The 18,197-nt window shown below is 41.4% G+C and overlaps 1 protein-coding gene across 1 annotated transcript; it reads right to left on the minus strand.

The window, feature by feature from the left end:
• Window positions 1-11,285: 11,285 nt before the first annotated feature.
• ins (insulin) lies at window positions 11,286-16,561 on the minus strand. The gene is made up of 3 exons (NM_001100236.1): window positions 16,531-16,561; window positions 15,592-15,793; window positions 11,286-11,896 (listed from the first exon to the last, which is right to left on the minus strand). The coding sequence occupies exons 2-3, from the start codon at window positions 15,773-15,775 to the stop codon at window positions 11,760-11,762; spliced, it is 321 nt and encodes a 106-aa protein (NP_001093706.1). The 5' UTR covers window positions 15,776-15,793; window positions 16,531-16,561; the 3' UTR covers window positions 11,286-11,759.
• Window positions 16,562-18,197: the final 1,636 nt, after the last annotated feature.

Genomic DNA, 18,197 nt, shown 5'->3' on the forward strand with positions numbered 1-18,197 from the left:
TCCTGCATGAGTCCAGTTTTTTAAACCCAGGCCCAGGCCCACTAACCGACCCAAAACTACCTTATCCACAACCCGTTCCACGACCCGCTGACCACCATTAAACAGAAAGTGCTGTTGCTGTAAGTCAGAAGTGATATCAACAGAAGTGGGTGGGGCAGGAAAAAAAACATTGAAAAAATGTGTAAAGGAGTAAAACCTAACCCGTGACTTGCCAACCTGAAAGTTCTACCTGCAACCTGCTGGTTACCTACTTTTTTTTCTGCAGCTACAAGGGGTCCTTGCCAGACTTACCAAGGTCCCTAAGAATTTCAGAACACTCATAATTTTAAGATGAAGATGAAGTAAAAGAGCCCTCAGCCTACCCAGATTTCCTGGGATTCTCTATACCAGGCTGTGGTGGAGCTGCGATGTGGTCAGGGCATAATAGGGTACAGTCATAGCGTTAACAGAGCGTGGTCACTCATAACTGCTACGTGGCCAAAAACATCCCTAAATTGACCTCCAGGGGGGTTGGGGTCCTCCATTGACTTAAATAGAGTAAATTAGAATGTTCCTGTCAGCTGCCAAGAGCCTGTTGAGTGACTAAATAATTTGGCGCTTTGTGATGGACAGTTAGGAAACCTCGCGTCTCCCACGTAGCAAAGCCTGAAGGCCTTACACATGATAGACTTTAGAGAATTAAGGCCAACAACTGCCAGAGGGCAGCGTTCTGTTCCATTAAGTGCTCCATCTCCATAAGTCAACCCTGTCCTCCCCTCACTGCTGGCCTAGACTCCCATCCATCATCATTGTCCAGAGAACAGCACCCCTCTTTGTAGCACTCAGGACCTTACAATCTCATCTTTCAATAGTGCCGTAATGTGCTGTGGTGCTTCTCTGGACAGTTTGTGTAACAAAGATTTAGCAGTTGTTTGGGCCTGCTGTTTTTGCAGTTATACTTGTGAGCAGTTTTACTCTGTTTCTGTTTCATTTTTCTTACTATTACCGAACTTCTGATCTTCCTGTCGGGAAAATACAAAGGGGGTTGCGTGACACCCTTAGATCCATCCCAAGACTCCCTGACCCCTTGCCTAAAAGCCCAGTAGCCTGCTATTTGGGCTCACAGAGCAGGGCTATCTTTAGGGTTGCCACCTTTTGTAAAAATAAATACCGGCCTGCTTATGGGGGGGAAAATGATGCGGGTGTGCATGTTGATGACATAGGAGGGGCGAGCCAATGACGCAAAGTTGCAGAGCTATGGAGTTGACTTTGATGGTGTTGAAGGGCAAGTTCTTAGGGGGCAGGCCAAAAAAGTTAGGAGATGGGGCTGATCAGGGGCAGAACAAGAGATAATTACAAATTTACCGGCAAATACATTGCCCTGGCCCAACCCTGGCCTTGGTTGCTATTTTCACCGGCTGGTAAAATACTGACTGGGTTGCAACCCTTACTATTCTATATAAAGGGGAAATGTTGAGGATTATGCAACGGACCCCAAATGTGTGCATGCAGCTCTACCTCTTTTTTGCCCAAAGACCAGTAAATTGCACCATTGGGTTGAATTAGTGCACAGTGTAGCATTGTCCCTTACCCCAGTCTGCTGTCAGGAGGTTATTATTGTTTCCTATAAAAGCATAGTTTTTTCCATGTCATAGATCAATATAAAATGGAAAGAATGTAAACCCTATGTGAATACAAAGACGGTGTTCTTGCGAGCTTGCAATCTACAGAAGGTCTCTTTTAAAGCGAGTCTGGTAAAGGGATATTGCTAAGGGTGGGGTTATTTTTCTTGTGCCCTGCAGAAAAGTGAATGACTTGAAAGGATGGCAGTGTTTCTGACAGATAAGTTTACTTTTAGGTTAAAAGCAATCGGCCTACTAACCCTCCCCCCCCACCACCGCCACCACCTTCCTTCCAACATGTGTTGTTTTGGTCTCTCGGAGCCTAACAGATGGGATGTGTCATGGTGGGGAGGGGCTGGAGAGTAACCTAAACTTTTTCAATGAATCTTAGGATACCCCCTTCCCCATGTCTTCACTTCTCTAACTCTGATAAAGGCAAAACAAGAGCCATTGGCCATCTCTGGCTTTTCAGCTTGGCCTAATGGTGGCAAAAGGGATCGAATGGACACGCAGGAAGGCTGAAGTCTCCAAACATGGGGAATCCAAGTTACTTTTATAAGGAATGTCCAGCCTGGTGCCACACAGCTCATATGCAGCCCAATCTGCCCTATCTGTGCATCAGGACTACTATGGGCATTTTCTGGTGAAGGGCCCCATGACAAATTTCCTCTCCCCCTGCCCTAAAACTCTGATTTTAGGCAACAGAAACGTTTAAAACATGTACCTTTCCTAGCATTCTCAACACTTTACTCTGCATACCTGGGAATTCCAACACCCCGCAATTAATGTGTATGGGGTGCCAGGTGCAAGCACATCAGTTTCTATTGGATGTGGCCCTTTACTTATATTATATAGGACTGTGCAACTCGCAGCCCTTCAGCCTCCAAATGACAGTGAGTGTTGTGAGCTGCCACCAGAAGCTCTAGGTTCATTGCTGCCTACCCCCCAGGACATATGGGTCTTAAAATGACCAGGGGCTCCTTTATAGACCCCCCTTAAATATGCCATTCTCTCACCTTGAATCATTACAGTGCTCAGTGCTTAAAGATCGCCATGTGTTCCACAGTGAATTTTTAACAGCTAAGTAGTGCAGCAGAGCAGGAAGGGAAGGCGCATCAGTGGCTGTTTGGTGGGGCCTTGAGTCAGTTACCCAGGTGGGACCAGGTATCCCAGTCAAAGACACCTGACTGTATCCTGACTGTAATTTGTGTTATTTTCCAACCACCTTCCCTGCAATTGCTGCTGTGTGGGGCCTCTCTGTGCCTCAAGTACAAGCTCCAAGGCAGTTTCCCTTAGGGCAAAGACACATGGGGCAATAAGTTGCCGCAACTACTGCTGCACTTAACACGCCAATTTAGCACCATAGGCTAATGTAAAAGTCATTGCAACCAATTACACGCCAATTTGAGGTGTGGCAATTAATCTCCCACTCTTAAAGAAGAATCATTTGTGTACAAGAATTCTCCTGCTCTATCTTTGTGCCTTTAGAGTTCAGAGCCACCCTAGGGCACTGTCAGAACTTCCATTTGCTTGAATTACAAGGTTTCCAGTGGTGCTCTGTGAGCTTTGCAATGAGATTATTGGGTGCTACCCAAGGTGCAGCCAGTCAGAGGTTTTGCACTTTGCACCCTGGTCTCTCCTGTTAAATCGTTGGAGCCAGTCTTCCTGTTTTTCGGCTTTCCTATTGAAGGAGACAGTAGTGCTCTCTGCACTAACAAACCTGATCTGGGTTTAGCTATGTTAGGAATGAGGAATATTAATCTTGCTTCCCATGTATTTGACAGGAAGGGTTTATCATGTAGGTTTTTGGCAAGGAGATGATTAATGGAGCAATGTGCTTCTGCTCTCTTATTATTTAAAGATTACTGCTTGTTTGGATCTTGTTTTGGCCTACTAAAGGAATAGCTTGTGGTTCTGCGTCAAAGCTGTTGGCTTTGTCCACATGACAAACAGTGGCGTAATTACCGGGGGTGCAGACGGTGCGATCACACCTGGGCCCACAACCCCCTCAGAACCCCACTGGACGCTCGTATCGGTGCGCTTACGCTCGCACCAGTGCAAGTTCGCCACAAAAATGAGTCGGAGCGGGGTTGTTGAAATTAAAATCTAATCCGGTTCAGTTGGACATATTTTCAGATGTTTAATATGTATATTATCTTCTGAGGGTTATTTAGCCTGACCACTGGCAGATTTTTTTCCAGTTATAAAAAGGTGGCTATAAGCTGGTCAATTGTTCATGGCATCCAACCAAGCAACAGATACAAATGCCTGGCCATAGATCCAGATGGCCACACTGTACAGGAACTTGACAGGTTGCGTACAACCCCCTTACCTGACATACTTGTTCAGAGAGTTGGCGAGTGTGGTAGAAATTGGCCAAACTGCCCAACCAAACGTGAGCATATATGGGGAATTTTAGCAGATCTATGAGATCTATGCAGTGTTCCCAACTCTGAAGGGCCCAGTGGGGTACAGAGGGGAATTTTTAGTAAGAACTGGCACATAGGCACACTACAAAAGACTTTGCTATAAGGTCCAGTCTGAGTTTCTCTATTGATCTTCTTCTTACATGATCTGCCCTACAATGTGGCTCAAATATTACAAGCAGTGCCATGTGATTTGCAGTAAATAATTACCCCTATGTCACCCCGTTAATTCCCTATGGAAAGTATGGGGTGGGGAAAATATGAGCTACCTCACAGCGAGGGTTGGAAGAGTTGGGCACCCATGCAATGATGTATGTGTTTAGGGACCCCCACAGTTTATCAAAAGAAAAGAGAATGTGTTTTTTTCTATTAAAAATTCTCCCATAAGGACATGTGTCCAGACCTTGTGATACAATGCTTCATCCAAGCTCTAGTTGGGTATGGGACCCTGAGATGCAGTGTTTGGACTTCATTATACATACAGTATAGTTGCTCTATGAGCTCAAGCTAACTTATAAGGCTATTTAGTGAGCAGCCTATCATTTCCGTGATGGCCACGAGAAGGATTAGCACCCAGGATTAGCGATCCACCTTATGGACTTAGACTAAAGGTAGAGCTGATCCCCAGTATTCCACATGTGAGGCACCCCTGCATATAAAAACTGTTGTTGTAAGTTTAATTATTATTACCGGTTCTACTGTAGCCCCTGTATTAGCCCAACCTTTGGCCTTGTGCTTTTATATAGTCATGGAGCTTCTCAGTGACTTATAATACTTTATTCACTATATTATAAGTGATACTTGTGTATTACATGCAACTATAGACTGATACAGGGGATAACAAGAAATCTGCTCATTAGAGCTTACAGTCCCCCAATATATATATAGAAGGATAACATTAGGCGACTAGTACTGTGCTTCAAAGTTAACCTGGCCAGTACAGCTGTAGTTGGATGCAACTTCCAGAAAGATACTTTTCAGCAGCTGATTAAATTGAAGTCAGATTAAAAATAACCATGGTTTTTGCTACTGCTATTTACTGTAATATCCTACTGCAACTGCAAATGTCTTCTCTTAAATATAGTAACACACAGTTAGTAACATAGTAAGTCAGGTTGAAAAAAGACACACATCTATTAATCTGACGCCTCTATAATTTGCCACAGAGGGGAAAAAATTCCTTCCTGACTCCAAGATGGAAATTGGACCAGTCCCTGGATCAACTTGTACTAAGAGCTATCTCCCATAACCCTGTATTCCCTCACTTGTACTGAGAGCTATCTCCCATAACCCTGTATTCCCTCACTTGCTAAAAAGCCATCCAACCCCTTCTTGAAGCTATATAATGTATCAGCCAATAGGAATTCACAGCTCTCACTATAACAAACCCTTTCTGAATATTTAGACAGGACCTCCTTTCTTTTAATCGGAATGGGTGCCCTTGTGTCTGCTGGAAGGACCTACTGGTAAATAAAGCATTAGAGATATTATTATATGATCCCCTTATATATTTATACATAGTTATCTTATCCCCCTTAAGCATCTCTTCTCTAAGTGTAAACAGACCCAACTTGGCCAGTCTTTCTTCATAACTGAGGCATCCTATACCCTTTACCAGCTTAGTTGCCTTTCTTTGGACCCTCTCTAATTCAATAGTATCCAGTTTCAGCACTGGAAACCAAAACTGCACGGCATATTCTAGATGGGGCCTTACCAGCTCTCTGTAACATGGAATAATAAACTCCTCCATCCGCAAATCTATGCCCCTTTTAATACAGCTCAAAACCTTGTTTGCCCTTGCAGCTGCTGCATTAGTTTATTATCTACAAGGACTCCAAGGTCCTCCTCCATTATGGATTTACCTAGTGCAGTCCCATTAACGGTATAAGTAGCTTGCATATTAATATCATTACTATCAGTAACTTATGGAGGCAAAAAAACAAGATATCTATAAATATACCTATCAACATTCTGTCCCAGAATGGCCAATGTTCAGCTTGTACATGTCTAGTGCAGTTAGGTTGTTAGGTTTACCTAATTGAGGCAGACTTTATTGCCAGTTTTAAAGCTTATACTAAAAATATTCGTTAGTATTATTAATGAAACGTTGTTATTGGAGAGGGGATGTGCAAAGTATGAGGTTAATTAAATAATGCCCAAGGTGCTGGAGAGGAAACAGATGCACTAAATTGACCCATAACATCTGGTAAACAGAACCAGTGCTTTGATGAACTTGGATAAGTAGAGGGTTAATGTTCATATGTGCATAAATAAAAGAGAATTGGCCAAGTAACAGGGTTCGGTCCCCCTGCGAGGGTCTCATGTAAAGGAAGGGATAGTATCGTGTAGCAATTGAGGGTCACTTTGTTACTTGGGCAGGAAAGACGTCTCTGGCAGGAACCGGGGTTCTGCACTACAATGCACTGCAGGTCGGTCTGGTCTCTCTGTGCCTGGGAGGGAAACGGACCTCAGAAGGAAAGGTCAAAATAAATATAAGGAGGCAAATTCCAGATACATTCTCGCCCCCTCTCTCATGGCTCTCCCCCTAAACTCAGCGCTCTAACCCCCCCTCCTTAATACTATTACAGGCACTTGGTGAAACTGAAGAACTAAAGGGAGTAACACATGAAATGATACAATATGGAACCGCTGTTCCCTCCATTTTCTGTAAATATTCAGGGAAACACATTGATCTGGGTAATTGTGCATCTCACTGTACATAGTAATGGTATCCCATAATTGCCTCATTTCAGCAACTGCACTATTTTCTGTCATATTAAAGGTTCTTATTTCTAGTGATCATCCAAAAAACACAACAATTACAGCACTTAATTATTTATACTCATAATTCATAAAATCATGATGCTTGATATAGGGTCCTGGGAGGCCTAAATGTCTCCATGCTTACTCTATTTATAAACCATAATATTGCATTAAAGGGAAACTATACCCCTAAACAATGTACCGTATGTACTCAAGTATAAGCCTTTATACTTTACTTTACTCCCACACTACTTCCCGTTACAGTTAGAGCTACATTATTTCCTGTCAGGTGACCTCTGAGGGGGCACACAGACCTGCACAAAATGGCGGCTCAAGGTCAAAGGTATAAAAGGGCAATATTTACTGATATATATATATTCCAGTTTGGTAAGGTTTTTTAATAGGCCACTTAATATGATATAAACTGTCTGTTGGTTAAGTATTAATTTGGAAGGTATAGTTTTCCTTTAAGCAACTGAATTACTTATACAGGTATGGGGCCTGTTATTCATAAAGCTTGGTACCTGGGGTTTTCTGGATAAGGGGTCTTTCTGTAATTTAAAACCGCATACTTTGTCTAGTAAAAAATCATTTAAACATTAATTAAACCCAATAGGATTGTTCTGCCCCCAATAAGGGGTAATTATATCTTAGTTGGGATCAAGTACAGGTACTGTTTTATTATTACAGAGAAAAGGGAATCATTTAACCATTAAATAAACCCAATAGGGCTGTTCTGCCCCCAATAAGGGGTAATTATATCTTAGTTGGGATCAAGTACAGGTACTGTTTTATTATTCCAGAGAAAATGGAATCATTTAACCATTAAATAAACCCAATAGGGCTGTTCTGCCCCCAATAAGGGGTAATTATATCTTAGTTGGGATCAAGTACAGGTACTGTTTTATTATTACAGAGAAAAGGGAATCATTTAACCATTAAATAAACCCAATAGGGCTGTTCTGCCCCCAATAAGGGGTAATTATATCTTAGTTGGGATCAAGTACAGGTACTGTTTTATTATTACAGAGAAAAGGGAATCATTTAACCATTAAATAAACCCAATAGGGCTGTTCTGCCCCAATAAGGGGTAATTATATCTTAGTTGGGATCAAGTACAGGTACTGTTTTATTATTACAGAGAAAAAGGAAATCAATTTTAAAAATTGTAATTGTTTGATTAAAATGGAGACTTTGAGAGATGGCCTTTCTGTAATTCAGAGCTTTCAGATAACGGATCCCATACCTGTACAGCTCTTTGGACTTTATAGGCACAAGAATAGGCCCCATGCTCTGACCAAAAAGATCCCATAATATTTTCAGTAGAGATGTAGCGAACTGTTCGCCGGCGAACTAATTTGCGCGAACATCGGGTGTTCGCAAGTCCGCAAATTCGCAGACTTTTGCCGATGTTCGCCACTTTGGGTTCGCCTTGGTTTTCCCGCCGCGTTTTCTCGCTTCGTTTTATCGCCTATGCATATACATAGGAATAGCTTGCGTTTTTTTTTTTGGCATTATTTTTTGGCGTTTTTTTTGGCGTTTTTTTTTTTTTGGCGTTTTTTTTTACAAAGTATTTTTCAGATAAATTTTTGCCCTTGATCCCCCTCCTGCCTGCCCCTGTTCAGGTCGTGGCACCCTTTAAACAACTTTAAAATCAGTTTTCTGGCCAGAAATGGCTTTTCAAGGTTTTAAAGTTCGCCTTCCCATTGAAGTCTATGGGGTTCGCAAAGTTCGCGAATATTCGCGAGTTTTGGCGAAAGTCCGCGGACGGGTTCGCGCACATTTTTGGCGATGTTCGCTACATCACTAATTTTCAGCTGTATTGGCTGCTCAATGGCCTGTTTTATTTCCAGAGTCGGACTGGCCTCTGAAGGGCCCACTGGGGCTACTGCCCGGCCCCCACACCTCGCCAGGGGCACCCTCAGCCTACCCAATCCCCTCCCCCAAGCCTGCATATCATTTTACTTATCTTCAACGGTGGGGGTGCGCTATGGGGAACGGTGTCTGGGTCGGCGGGGCCCAATCCAACCCTGCTTATTTTTTTGCTATAAAGGAAATCTTTATGAAATAATGGAGCCTGTATTCTAAAATATAAGGATATTATGAGTCACAGAGGAGTTCCATGACCATATAAAGCACAAGTGCTTTTATACAGGTCAAGGAACTCTGAGGTGAATAATAATATCCTTATATTTTATAACAGGGGTACATTATTTATTATAATACATGAGTTTCAGTGAGTCATGCAACACAAATGACATCACTAAACACTGGTTATAACTAGTAACATTACTAAGCACTGTTTAATAGGAAATAATGTACCCCTGTTGTAAAATATAAGAATATTATAAGTCATCGAAGAGTTCCATGGCGACTTCTAATATACTCATAATTACAACAGGGGCTAAATAATTTATTATAATACACAAGTTTCAGTGAGTCATGTGATAGAAATGAAATCGATAGACGCCGATTATAACTGATGACATCACTAAGCACCATTTATAAGGATATAATTGTATTGTATAAGGAAAATATTCTCAGAGTTTCATAACTTGTATAAAAAAAGCCTTTGGCCTTGCGCTTTATATGGTCATGGAATTCCTTGGTGACTTCTAATGTCCTTATATTTTTACAATAGGCAGTATATGTCATGTGACATAAGCATTAATTATAACTAATGACATCACTAAGCACCATTTATATAAGGATATTTATACTGTGTATTATAGAATCTGTTCTGGGAATTTTTTGCCATATTCTACTTCTAATATTGTTTTTACATATCCTTGTATATGAATTTAACTGTGGGAGCTGTTTACTTGAGGAACTGAAATGTGATATCTTCTTTAGATATCTTCCCCAACACAACTTGCTCCGCTAGTGGTAAGATTGTCATGGATAATGGTATTCAGCTTACCAAAGAATCTCTTTTGAAATCTTTCTGAACATGGGAGCACTCTTGTTTTTGGGCTTCATGGATAATTGACGGAATGTTTCAGAATTCATCATTGACTAAATCAGTCTTTATTGCATTTCTATATTATGTACTTCCATAGGGGATCCCAATGCATTGTTGACATTATATCAACATGATTAAGGCTACTCGCTTGGCAGTAATGTTCTTAGAATATATACAGTATAGGAGTTAATAACCTTTAAAGCTGAGCCCACCACTGATTTTCCACCAATGCTGCCTCTTTGCTCTTCCTAAAGCCCATCTTTCCATTTTGGGAGACAGATACCACCCATCTTTCTACTGAAGGCTGTGCATTGCTATTGCCTACTAAGCATCTAGAACACAGGACAACATGGTTTCTCCTAAATTAAGATCTGGTGACTGTAAGTCTGTTACCCAATCCCTACAAGAGCATACCCTTTTAAACCAATGACCTTCTGGAAATGTTTACAGCTCTCTAATGCTCTACTTGTTCTACAGACTTGAGCATGACTCTCTTCAATAACAAACCCCTCCCTCCACCAAAGACATTGGGACATTGGGTCCATTAATCTCCCTTTCCAAAAAAGTTGAAGAGCTGACTAAACCAGTTCCTTCCCAAAGACCTGTTGAACACACAAATAACTAATCTGCCAGAAACCTTAAGTACATCTTGTTATTATCCATTCCCCTATGAGAAGCCATGCATTGTTCTATAACCACTTTCTTAATGTAAATCTGCAGAGCAATTCTCATGTATTGGATTCGCAGCAGAGCATTGCACCATAACCACCTCCCACCGGGCTTTAGAGTGCTGCTCCCCTAACCTTTCCATCCCTCTCCCCCTCCTTCAGCACCAAAGACAAAGCACAGAGCTCCCAGCTGCCTCTGAGCAGGAAGCCCCCCGTCTCGCGGAGAGGGGGGCTGTCAGACTGGGGCGTTCAGTCTCCGGGCTTTCCGAGGGGGCTTGAGGATTTTTTATTTCTGGAAGGTAGCCAGTCAGGGGGTCAACTCAGGATAAGAGTATGCGGGGGGCGGAGGAGAAGGATGGGGGCTTTGGGGGGCAGGGGTAGGCAATAGTGAGTGGCTTCCAGCCAATAGTCGAAACACCCCCTCCCCTCCCATCTATAACTTTTTCTTTAATAGAAAGCAGCTCTGCTTCGCTTACAATGGGATATAAGGTCTTTTGACTTTGTCTCCCCCTTGTCCCCTCATGCACCCATTCTCAAACCTCACAAGCCGCATGACCTCCATGACTGCAAACTTAACCTCTCATCTGCTGTGGAGGCCTGCATTGCAAATGAGGTGTTTCGGCTCGAACATGTTTCACGGAATATCCTTTTCCCAGTTTCACAGCTCCGAGAAGCAATTTGCTTTATTTCATAAAGAGAATATTTTTCCCTCTCTCGCTTTCTGTTGGTTGGAACAGCCAGCTAATCGCAACAGCTGAAGGTCCGTAGACAAACCCACAGTGAATGCATCTTGATTCAATGGAGATATAAATCATATGTATTATAGGGACAGTAGCGCTTTGAAATAACACCAGAAGACATACAATAGCTCTTCAGCTTACATTTATTTGCAGTGAGACAGAGAGACAGTAAATACAGTAGGTCAAGGCACTTAAAAGCAAGATCGGAATAACATTTTGGGTGGCTCTTTTTCTTCCAGATACTTTCTTTTTTGAACTTTATCAATGTAACCTGCCCGGTCTCTCCTAAAACAAGGTCTTTCCGACTTGCACAGTACTTTGCTGATGACAGCCATGTTAAAGTAGCATTAAAGTGGTGGTTTCTGAGCAAATTAAAATGCAAAAATAACAGATATTTCTTGTCCTGTCACATAGAATTACTCTATATAACTCCTTCTACTAAGAACAGATTAGTTGGGATACCGATGTCTAATTTATATGGAATAAATATACATTGTTAGAAGTTCTTGGTGCCGTTAGACAATGCTCGTTGTCCTGTTGTTTTGGCATAATGGATTTGCCTTGAAGGTGCCTTGGTAAGAGAGCATTTGCCTGGTCCCCTAGTTGCAGTAGCTCTCCAGCTGGAAGAGAGAACATGTGCTGTGGCAGCATTGCTCCACAATTCCCCTCTTCATTTTCTGGTACTCCTGAGGCTGGAGCTGCATTCCATCCAACTCGTTGTCCTGGGGTCCATTGACTGCAAGAACACCATTAAAAACAGGTCAAATGCACATTTGTGCCATTACAAAGAGTTATGATTGTATTATCCAGAAATTTGCCACCTTACTCAAATAGCTCAGACCTTCAAACCGCCCTTAAAAATACAAAATTCCAGACAGGGTTTTATGGGTTATTCCACCCATGATGAACCATCTTTAGCTAACAAGTCTTTAATCGTCATTTATCCTACGTCCCATGGTCATTCTGGCCCTTCAGTACACAAGGAGACCCCTCAGTTGGCTTAGGTGCCAATAAACTTTCTAGCTATAGCTTCCTATCCTACATCATTCTTTGTTCATTGTGGGTTTAGTTGACAGTTGACTTTCCAATAGCCTATATCAGTCAGCTTTAATTCCATGATTGCTTGATGGACTGTCTCATTTTCCCCTGTCCTTTAATGAAATTGAAGCAATCATTGTAGGTTAATCTATACCTCCTGCTATTTCATTGTTGAAAGGTTCCAACAAGAGTCCAGATTTGAGAGATATAAGAAAAAGGGAGTAATAAACTGTGAGACTATTGGAAAATAAAGAAAGAGAGGCAGATGGAGAAGAAATGTGAAAAAAGACATTAGAGAATATTTTGGAGAGTGGGGATCTAAGGATTCCAGGGAACCCCCAGTTCTCCAGCCCATCATTGCTTCCCCATACACCCCAATACATTATTGAGTGTCTGGTCCCAAGAAGATTCCAGCACTTCCAGTATCTACACCCCTATTGGTTTCATATTGCTGGAATACTCTGTTGACTATATACTTCTTTATTTCTTTTGTACAAACGCCAACCCCTAAGGTCCCAAGATCAAAAACTCTAATATAGGGGCCGCAAATATAATTCTAGCTTGGTTTGGCTTTTCTTCACAGCTGCACAATATTGTGAAATTTTACAGATAAAGGATAGCGATAATATTAATAGGTAAAGCTGCCAGATCATGCCAGACTGGAGTCTTCACAAATATACAGATTGAAGGGAAACATGCTATTTCAATTGAAACTTCACTGATATGTTAGTATTATTTAGGATTTTTTCCACATGTATAATGTTACATAATATATAATGCAGGCAGGGCCATCAGTAACTACTATTCATTTGTCCACCAATCCCTCTTGAACATGGTATCTGCAACGCAATACAGGTGATGGCATAGAGCACCCAAGTACAAGGAGGACTTCAGGGAGGAGTATAGAATCCCAATACACTGAGAAAGGTACATTTGTATATGGGTAAAAGTTTATGGAGCTTTAGGTCTTCTCATGTTTGGCACCCATCTTTATCTTCCTTAATGAACCCCTTGCATCTATTATAATGATATCAAGGGATGTCAGTTGCTGCTAAATCATCATCTGGGAGGTGGAACTACAGAGGGATTGGGCTGTACTGGTTCATTATAATTGAACATGTTGTGCAGGAACACTATGTGCTCCGGAAGTTGCACCATGTTGAATCACTAAAACTGTATCAATTAAAACTCTAGTCATTACAATATCTATTGTAATCTATAATGAAGAAGAAGAATATATGTAGGAGTAGTACAATTGCCAATGGGCTTTGAAACAGCAGCTAAAGTTGTAATGAGATTCCATTAAGCACAGAGAAATGTAGCCCCAAACTGAATAGTTCGTAGCCATAATCAGTAACTAATATAGCCTGCTTGGTAGTTATGGAATTAAAAAAAATTCTTAGAAAATGGGGCATGAACTAAAAGATTCACTTTTAAATCAATAGCCATTGGTATCCAGTACAGTTCCTAGAAATACAATGTCTGTCAAAATGAATTCTGCAATGTTAATATAAAGGGGCTGGCATTCACCCAATGTCCATCTTTACTCAAGAGTTATTTTGGGAACATTTATAACTAGTGTAGAAGTATTCTAATTATGCAGCAATTTCAGTTTTTTGTTTGTCTTTGAGATAAATGAACTGCATTTTGTCCAGGATGAATAGCTTTGGGTAGGAGGCCCAACAAGAGCGCATGGTTTGGGGAATGTAGGTGGATCAAGCGGTGGCCTAATAATTCTGACAGATGGCATTGTGCCAAAGAAAGAATGCGCTATGCTTTAATGAGGATATCACTCGTCTAGGCCGGCACAGGACAATTAGGTATTGCATCAAATAACACACAATTGCGCTTCCTTTGACACACAACTTTGGTGAGAATGTTTTAGGTTCCCATAACAATCCTATTCAATTAATATGACAAACAGCCACAAATAAGGGTCTAATTGGAGACATGGAGCTGATTGTGCTAACCACAGCATTAGTGAGTAGAGATGAAGAACCCCAAGTCTAAACAACCACGGCATTAGTGAGTAGAGATGAAGAACCCCAAGCCTAAACAACCACGGCATTAGTGAGTAGAGATAAAGAACCCCAAGCCTAAACAACCACGGCAATAGTGAGTAGAGATGAAGAACCCCAAGCCTAAACAACCACGGCATTAGTGAGTAGAGATGAAGAACCCCAAGCCTAAACAACCACAGCATTAGTGAGTAGAGAGGAAGAACCGCAAGCCTAAACAACCACAGCATTAGTGAGTATAGATGAAGAACCCCAAGCCTAAACAACCACGGCATTAGTGAGTAGTGATGAAGAACCCCAAGCCTAAACAACTACGACATTAGTGAGTAGAGATGAAGAACCCCAAGCCTAAACAACCACAGCATTAGTGAATAGAGATGAAGAACCCCAAGCCTAAACAACCACAGCATTAGTGAGTAGAGATAAAGAACCCCAAGCCTAAACAACTACGACATTAGTGAGTAGAGATGAAGAACCCCAAACCTAAACAACCACAGCATTAGTGACTAGGGATGAAGAACCCCAAGCCTAAACAACCACAGCATTAGTGACTAGGGATGAAGAACCCCAAGCCTAAACAACCACAGCATTAGTGAGTAGGGATGAAGAACCCCAAGCCTAAACAACCACAGCATTAGTGAGTAGGGATGAAGAACCCCAAGCCTAAACAACCACAGCATTAGTGACTAGGGATGAAGAACCCCAAGCCTAAACAACCACAGCATTAGTGAATAGAGATGAAGAACCCCAAGCCTAAACAACCACGGCATTAGTGAGTAGGGATGAAGAACCCCAAGCCTAAACAACCACAGCATTAGTGACTAGGGATGAAGAACCCCAAGCCTAAACAGAGCTTCTTGGAGAGTTAGGAAGACTTAAAGCAACAGCAAGTTGATTTCCTTCACTAGCACTTCAACATATATGTATGACGTCATCCTTTCTGGTTATACCAGTGTTCCTCACCATTTTGCAGTGATCCAATTGCTCTGATTTAACATAATTCCAACTTTTACCAAACCATTTCAATTAGTTTCTTGCATACATTGGACCAGGGGCGGGCCAAGCCGACCGGGCGCCCCAGGCAACTCGGTCCGCCAACTCCGCCCACCGGGGGGGCGGGGCAATTAGATCGGTCATTGCCTCCGCCGCTAATGACAAGCGGTGGAGGCAATGACAAAGTAGCACTAGGGGTAGGCAGGAGAGGCTCCCTCAATCGTTGCGCCCTAGGCAGCTGCCTCTTCTGCCTACCCCTAGTTCTGGCCCTGCATTGGACCGCAGTTCTTCCTTATGTCCAGCTTCCAATGCAAAGATATATATACTGACTATAAATACTGATATAAATACTGAATATTTAGCAAAGAAGTCATGTACTTACCCATTGCTTGTTCGATGTCCCGTTTGATCTTGGGGTAGTAGAAGAAGCCTCGATCCCCACATACTAGATACAGGGCTTCTACCAGGTGAGACCCACACAGGTGTTGGTTAGCTAGAGCTTCGGTGTTGGGTGTAGAGAAAAGGAGCACAAGTACCAGGGGCAGACACTGCATCCAAAGAGCCATGATAGAGGATAGTGGGAGCTGAGGAGAAGACAAAAAAGCTAAGGTAACAATATGTAACTGATGGTAACAACAATGGAGGGTATTTCCAGGCACTGTATAGCTTTAAAGAGCATCACCTCTAGAACCAAATTTACCCCTTGACTGTGTAGGCAGAATCCCAGATTCTGGTTGCTCTGGGTTACTAGACTAGGCTAGAAGAACAGTATAAACCCGTTATTACACTCCATAGGAAATATACTCTACATTTTACCTGTGGCCCTAAGCTAAACTGTAGCTTCCAATTTGAAGATAGTAAGCAGTTCCTTATTGACATTGTGGGATTGGGAGGATGCAGGCTGAAGGCACACTGAGGACAGTCGACTACTGTTACATTTTATTTGAGTCTCAAAGTAGTCAGGTCAGCAGGGGAACAAGTTGCTTAGGGAACAGTTCCAAACCATATTATTACATTAAACATCATAAAAAGACTGCATATTTTTTTAACAGATGTATATTTGCAAAGTGGTTTGACATTATGTCTACTTTTCAAACAGCTTAAGTTGTGTTTGGGTGGAGTTCCCCTTTAAAAAAGTATTGTGAAAGCCTTCCTTTGCGTGTTTAAGTTCACAAAAACTGCCCAATCTTCAACACTTCTACCCATAGGTTCCCCCCCAAAAAATTGTCTATTGTTATATTTGAGCCTTCATTCTAAGACCTACCAGTAGAAGTACAGCTCCTTTCTACCCACTGGCCCAATGCTGTGATGCTCGTCTTACCTGGACAAGTGCTGGAAAGATCAAAAGGAGGAAAGTGGCTCACAGAAGGGGCTGAAGGATACAGAGTGATCCCTTTGTGCCTCTGTGCCTGTTTTATACTCCTGTTCCATCCATTAAGCACCTTAGGTAAGCACCTTGTCCAAATCTGCTCCATTTGCTGCTCCTCCTGCTACTGTCAATGTTTAACTCATAACCATTTAGGCAGCAGTTGAAGCGATTTTCCCATTCAGCAAACTTGGCAAATTTGAATTTTACTTTCCATTGGTCAGATGAGTTTTTTTTTTTTTTTTTAAAGCATTTGCTTTTTCAGGATAATTTATCCTGCAAAAATAAAAAAAAATCAATTAAAAGAAACCTTTATAATAGGGAACATACAGATGGTCACATACACAGATTTTTCCCTTATTTTTGTCCATGAGTGGCAGCACCAGAATGATCAGTCAGCTGATGACTAAATAATGAATGAACTGACGGCACAGTTTGGCACATGTATCTGCTCAGCACCCGGAGACATTATCTGACCCCCAGTCCCGCATTGTACCAGCCTCAGTGATGTTAGTACCTGCTTGGAATGTCCCCATCTAATACCAGTAATGTAAAGCGCAAAGTAGAAATAATCATAGAGTCAAAGTGTCCATAAACTTTAATATTTAGGGCAGAGGTTGCCAGTGTGGGGGTCTGGCTTCATTGGCTGGGATCTCTGTCTTTGTATCGGTCTCTCAAATTGTAACTATTTATCTATTGCCTCTATCTATCTATCTATCATCTATCTATCTATCTATCTATCTATCTATCTATCTATCATCTATCTATCATCTATCATCTATCTATCATCTATCTATCTATCTATCTATCTATCTCTCTAGCTATCATCTATCTATCTGTCTATCTATCATCTATCTATCATCTATCTATCTATCATCTATCTATCTATCTATCTATCTATCTACTATCTATCTATCTATCGTAACTATTAATCTATTTTTCTGCCTCTGTCTATCTATCTATCTATCTATCTATCTATCGATCTATCTATCTAACTATCTATCATCTATCTATCTATCTATGTATCTATCTATGTATCTATCTATCTATCATCTATCGTCTATCTATCTAGCATCTATCTATCTATATCAGGGGTGGCCAGACTTTTCCATTCCGCGGTCGACTTATGACCGCAGAATGCGGAAGTGCGGCATGAATGTGTACATACGTATTCACGCAGCACTTCCACATCCCTGGCTTCATCGTGTTCCACCAGTGATCCACGTGGGATTGACTGGTGGACCGCGATCGACTTATTGCCCACCCCTGATCTATATAGTATCTATCTATCATCTGTATCTATCTATCTATCTATTATCTATCTATCATCTGTATCTATCTATCTATTATCTATCTATCATCTGTATCTATCTATCTATCTATCTATCTATTATCTATCTATCTATCTATCATCTATCTATCTATCTATCTATCATCTATCTATCTATCTATCTATCATCTATCTATCTATCTATCTATCTATCTATCTAGTATCTATCTATCTATCTAGTATCTATCTAGTATCTATCTATCTATCTATCTAGTATCTATCTATCTATCTATCTATCTTGTATCTATCTAAAGGCAAAAAAGAAATCAACCCAATTGCAACGCATATTCTC

Source organism: Xenopus tropicalis, chromosome 4 (genome assembly GCF_000004195.4).
Source record: "Xenopus tropicalis strain Nigerian chromosome 4, UCB_Xtro_10.0, whole genome shotgun sequence".
Classification (NCBI taxonomy): Eukaryota; Metazoa; Chordata; class Amphibia; order Anura; family Pipidae; genus Xenopus; species Xenopus tropicalis.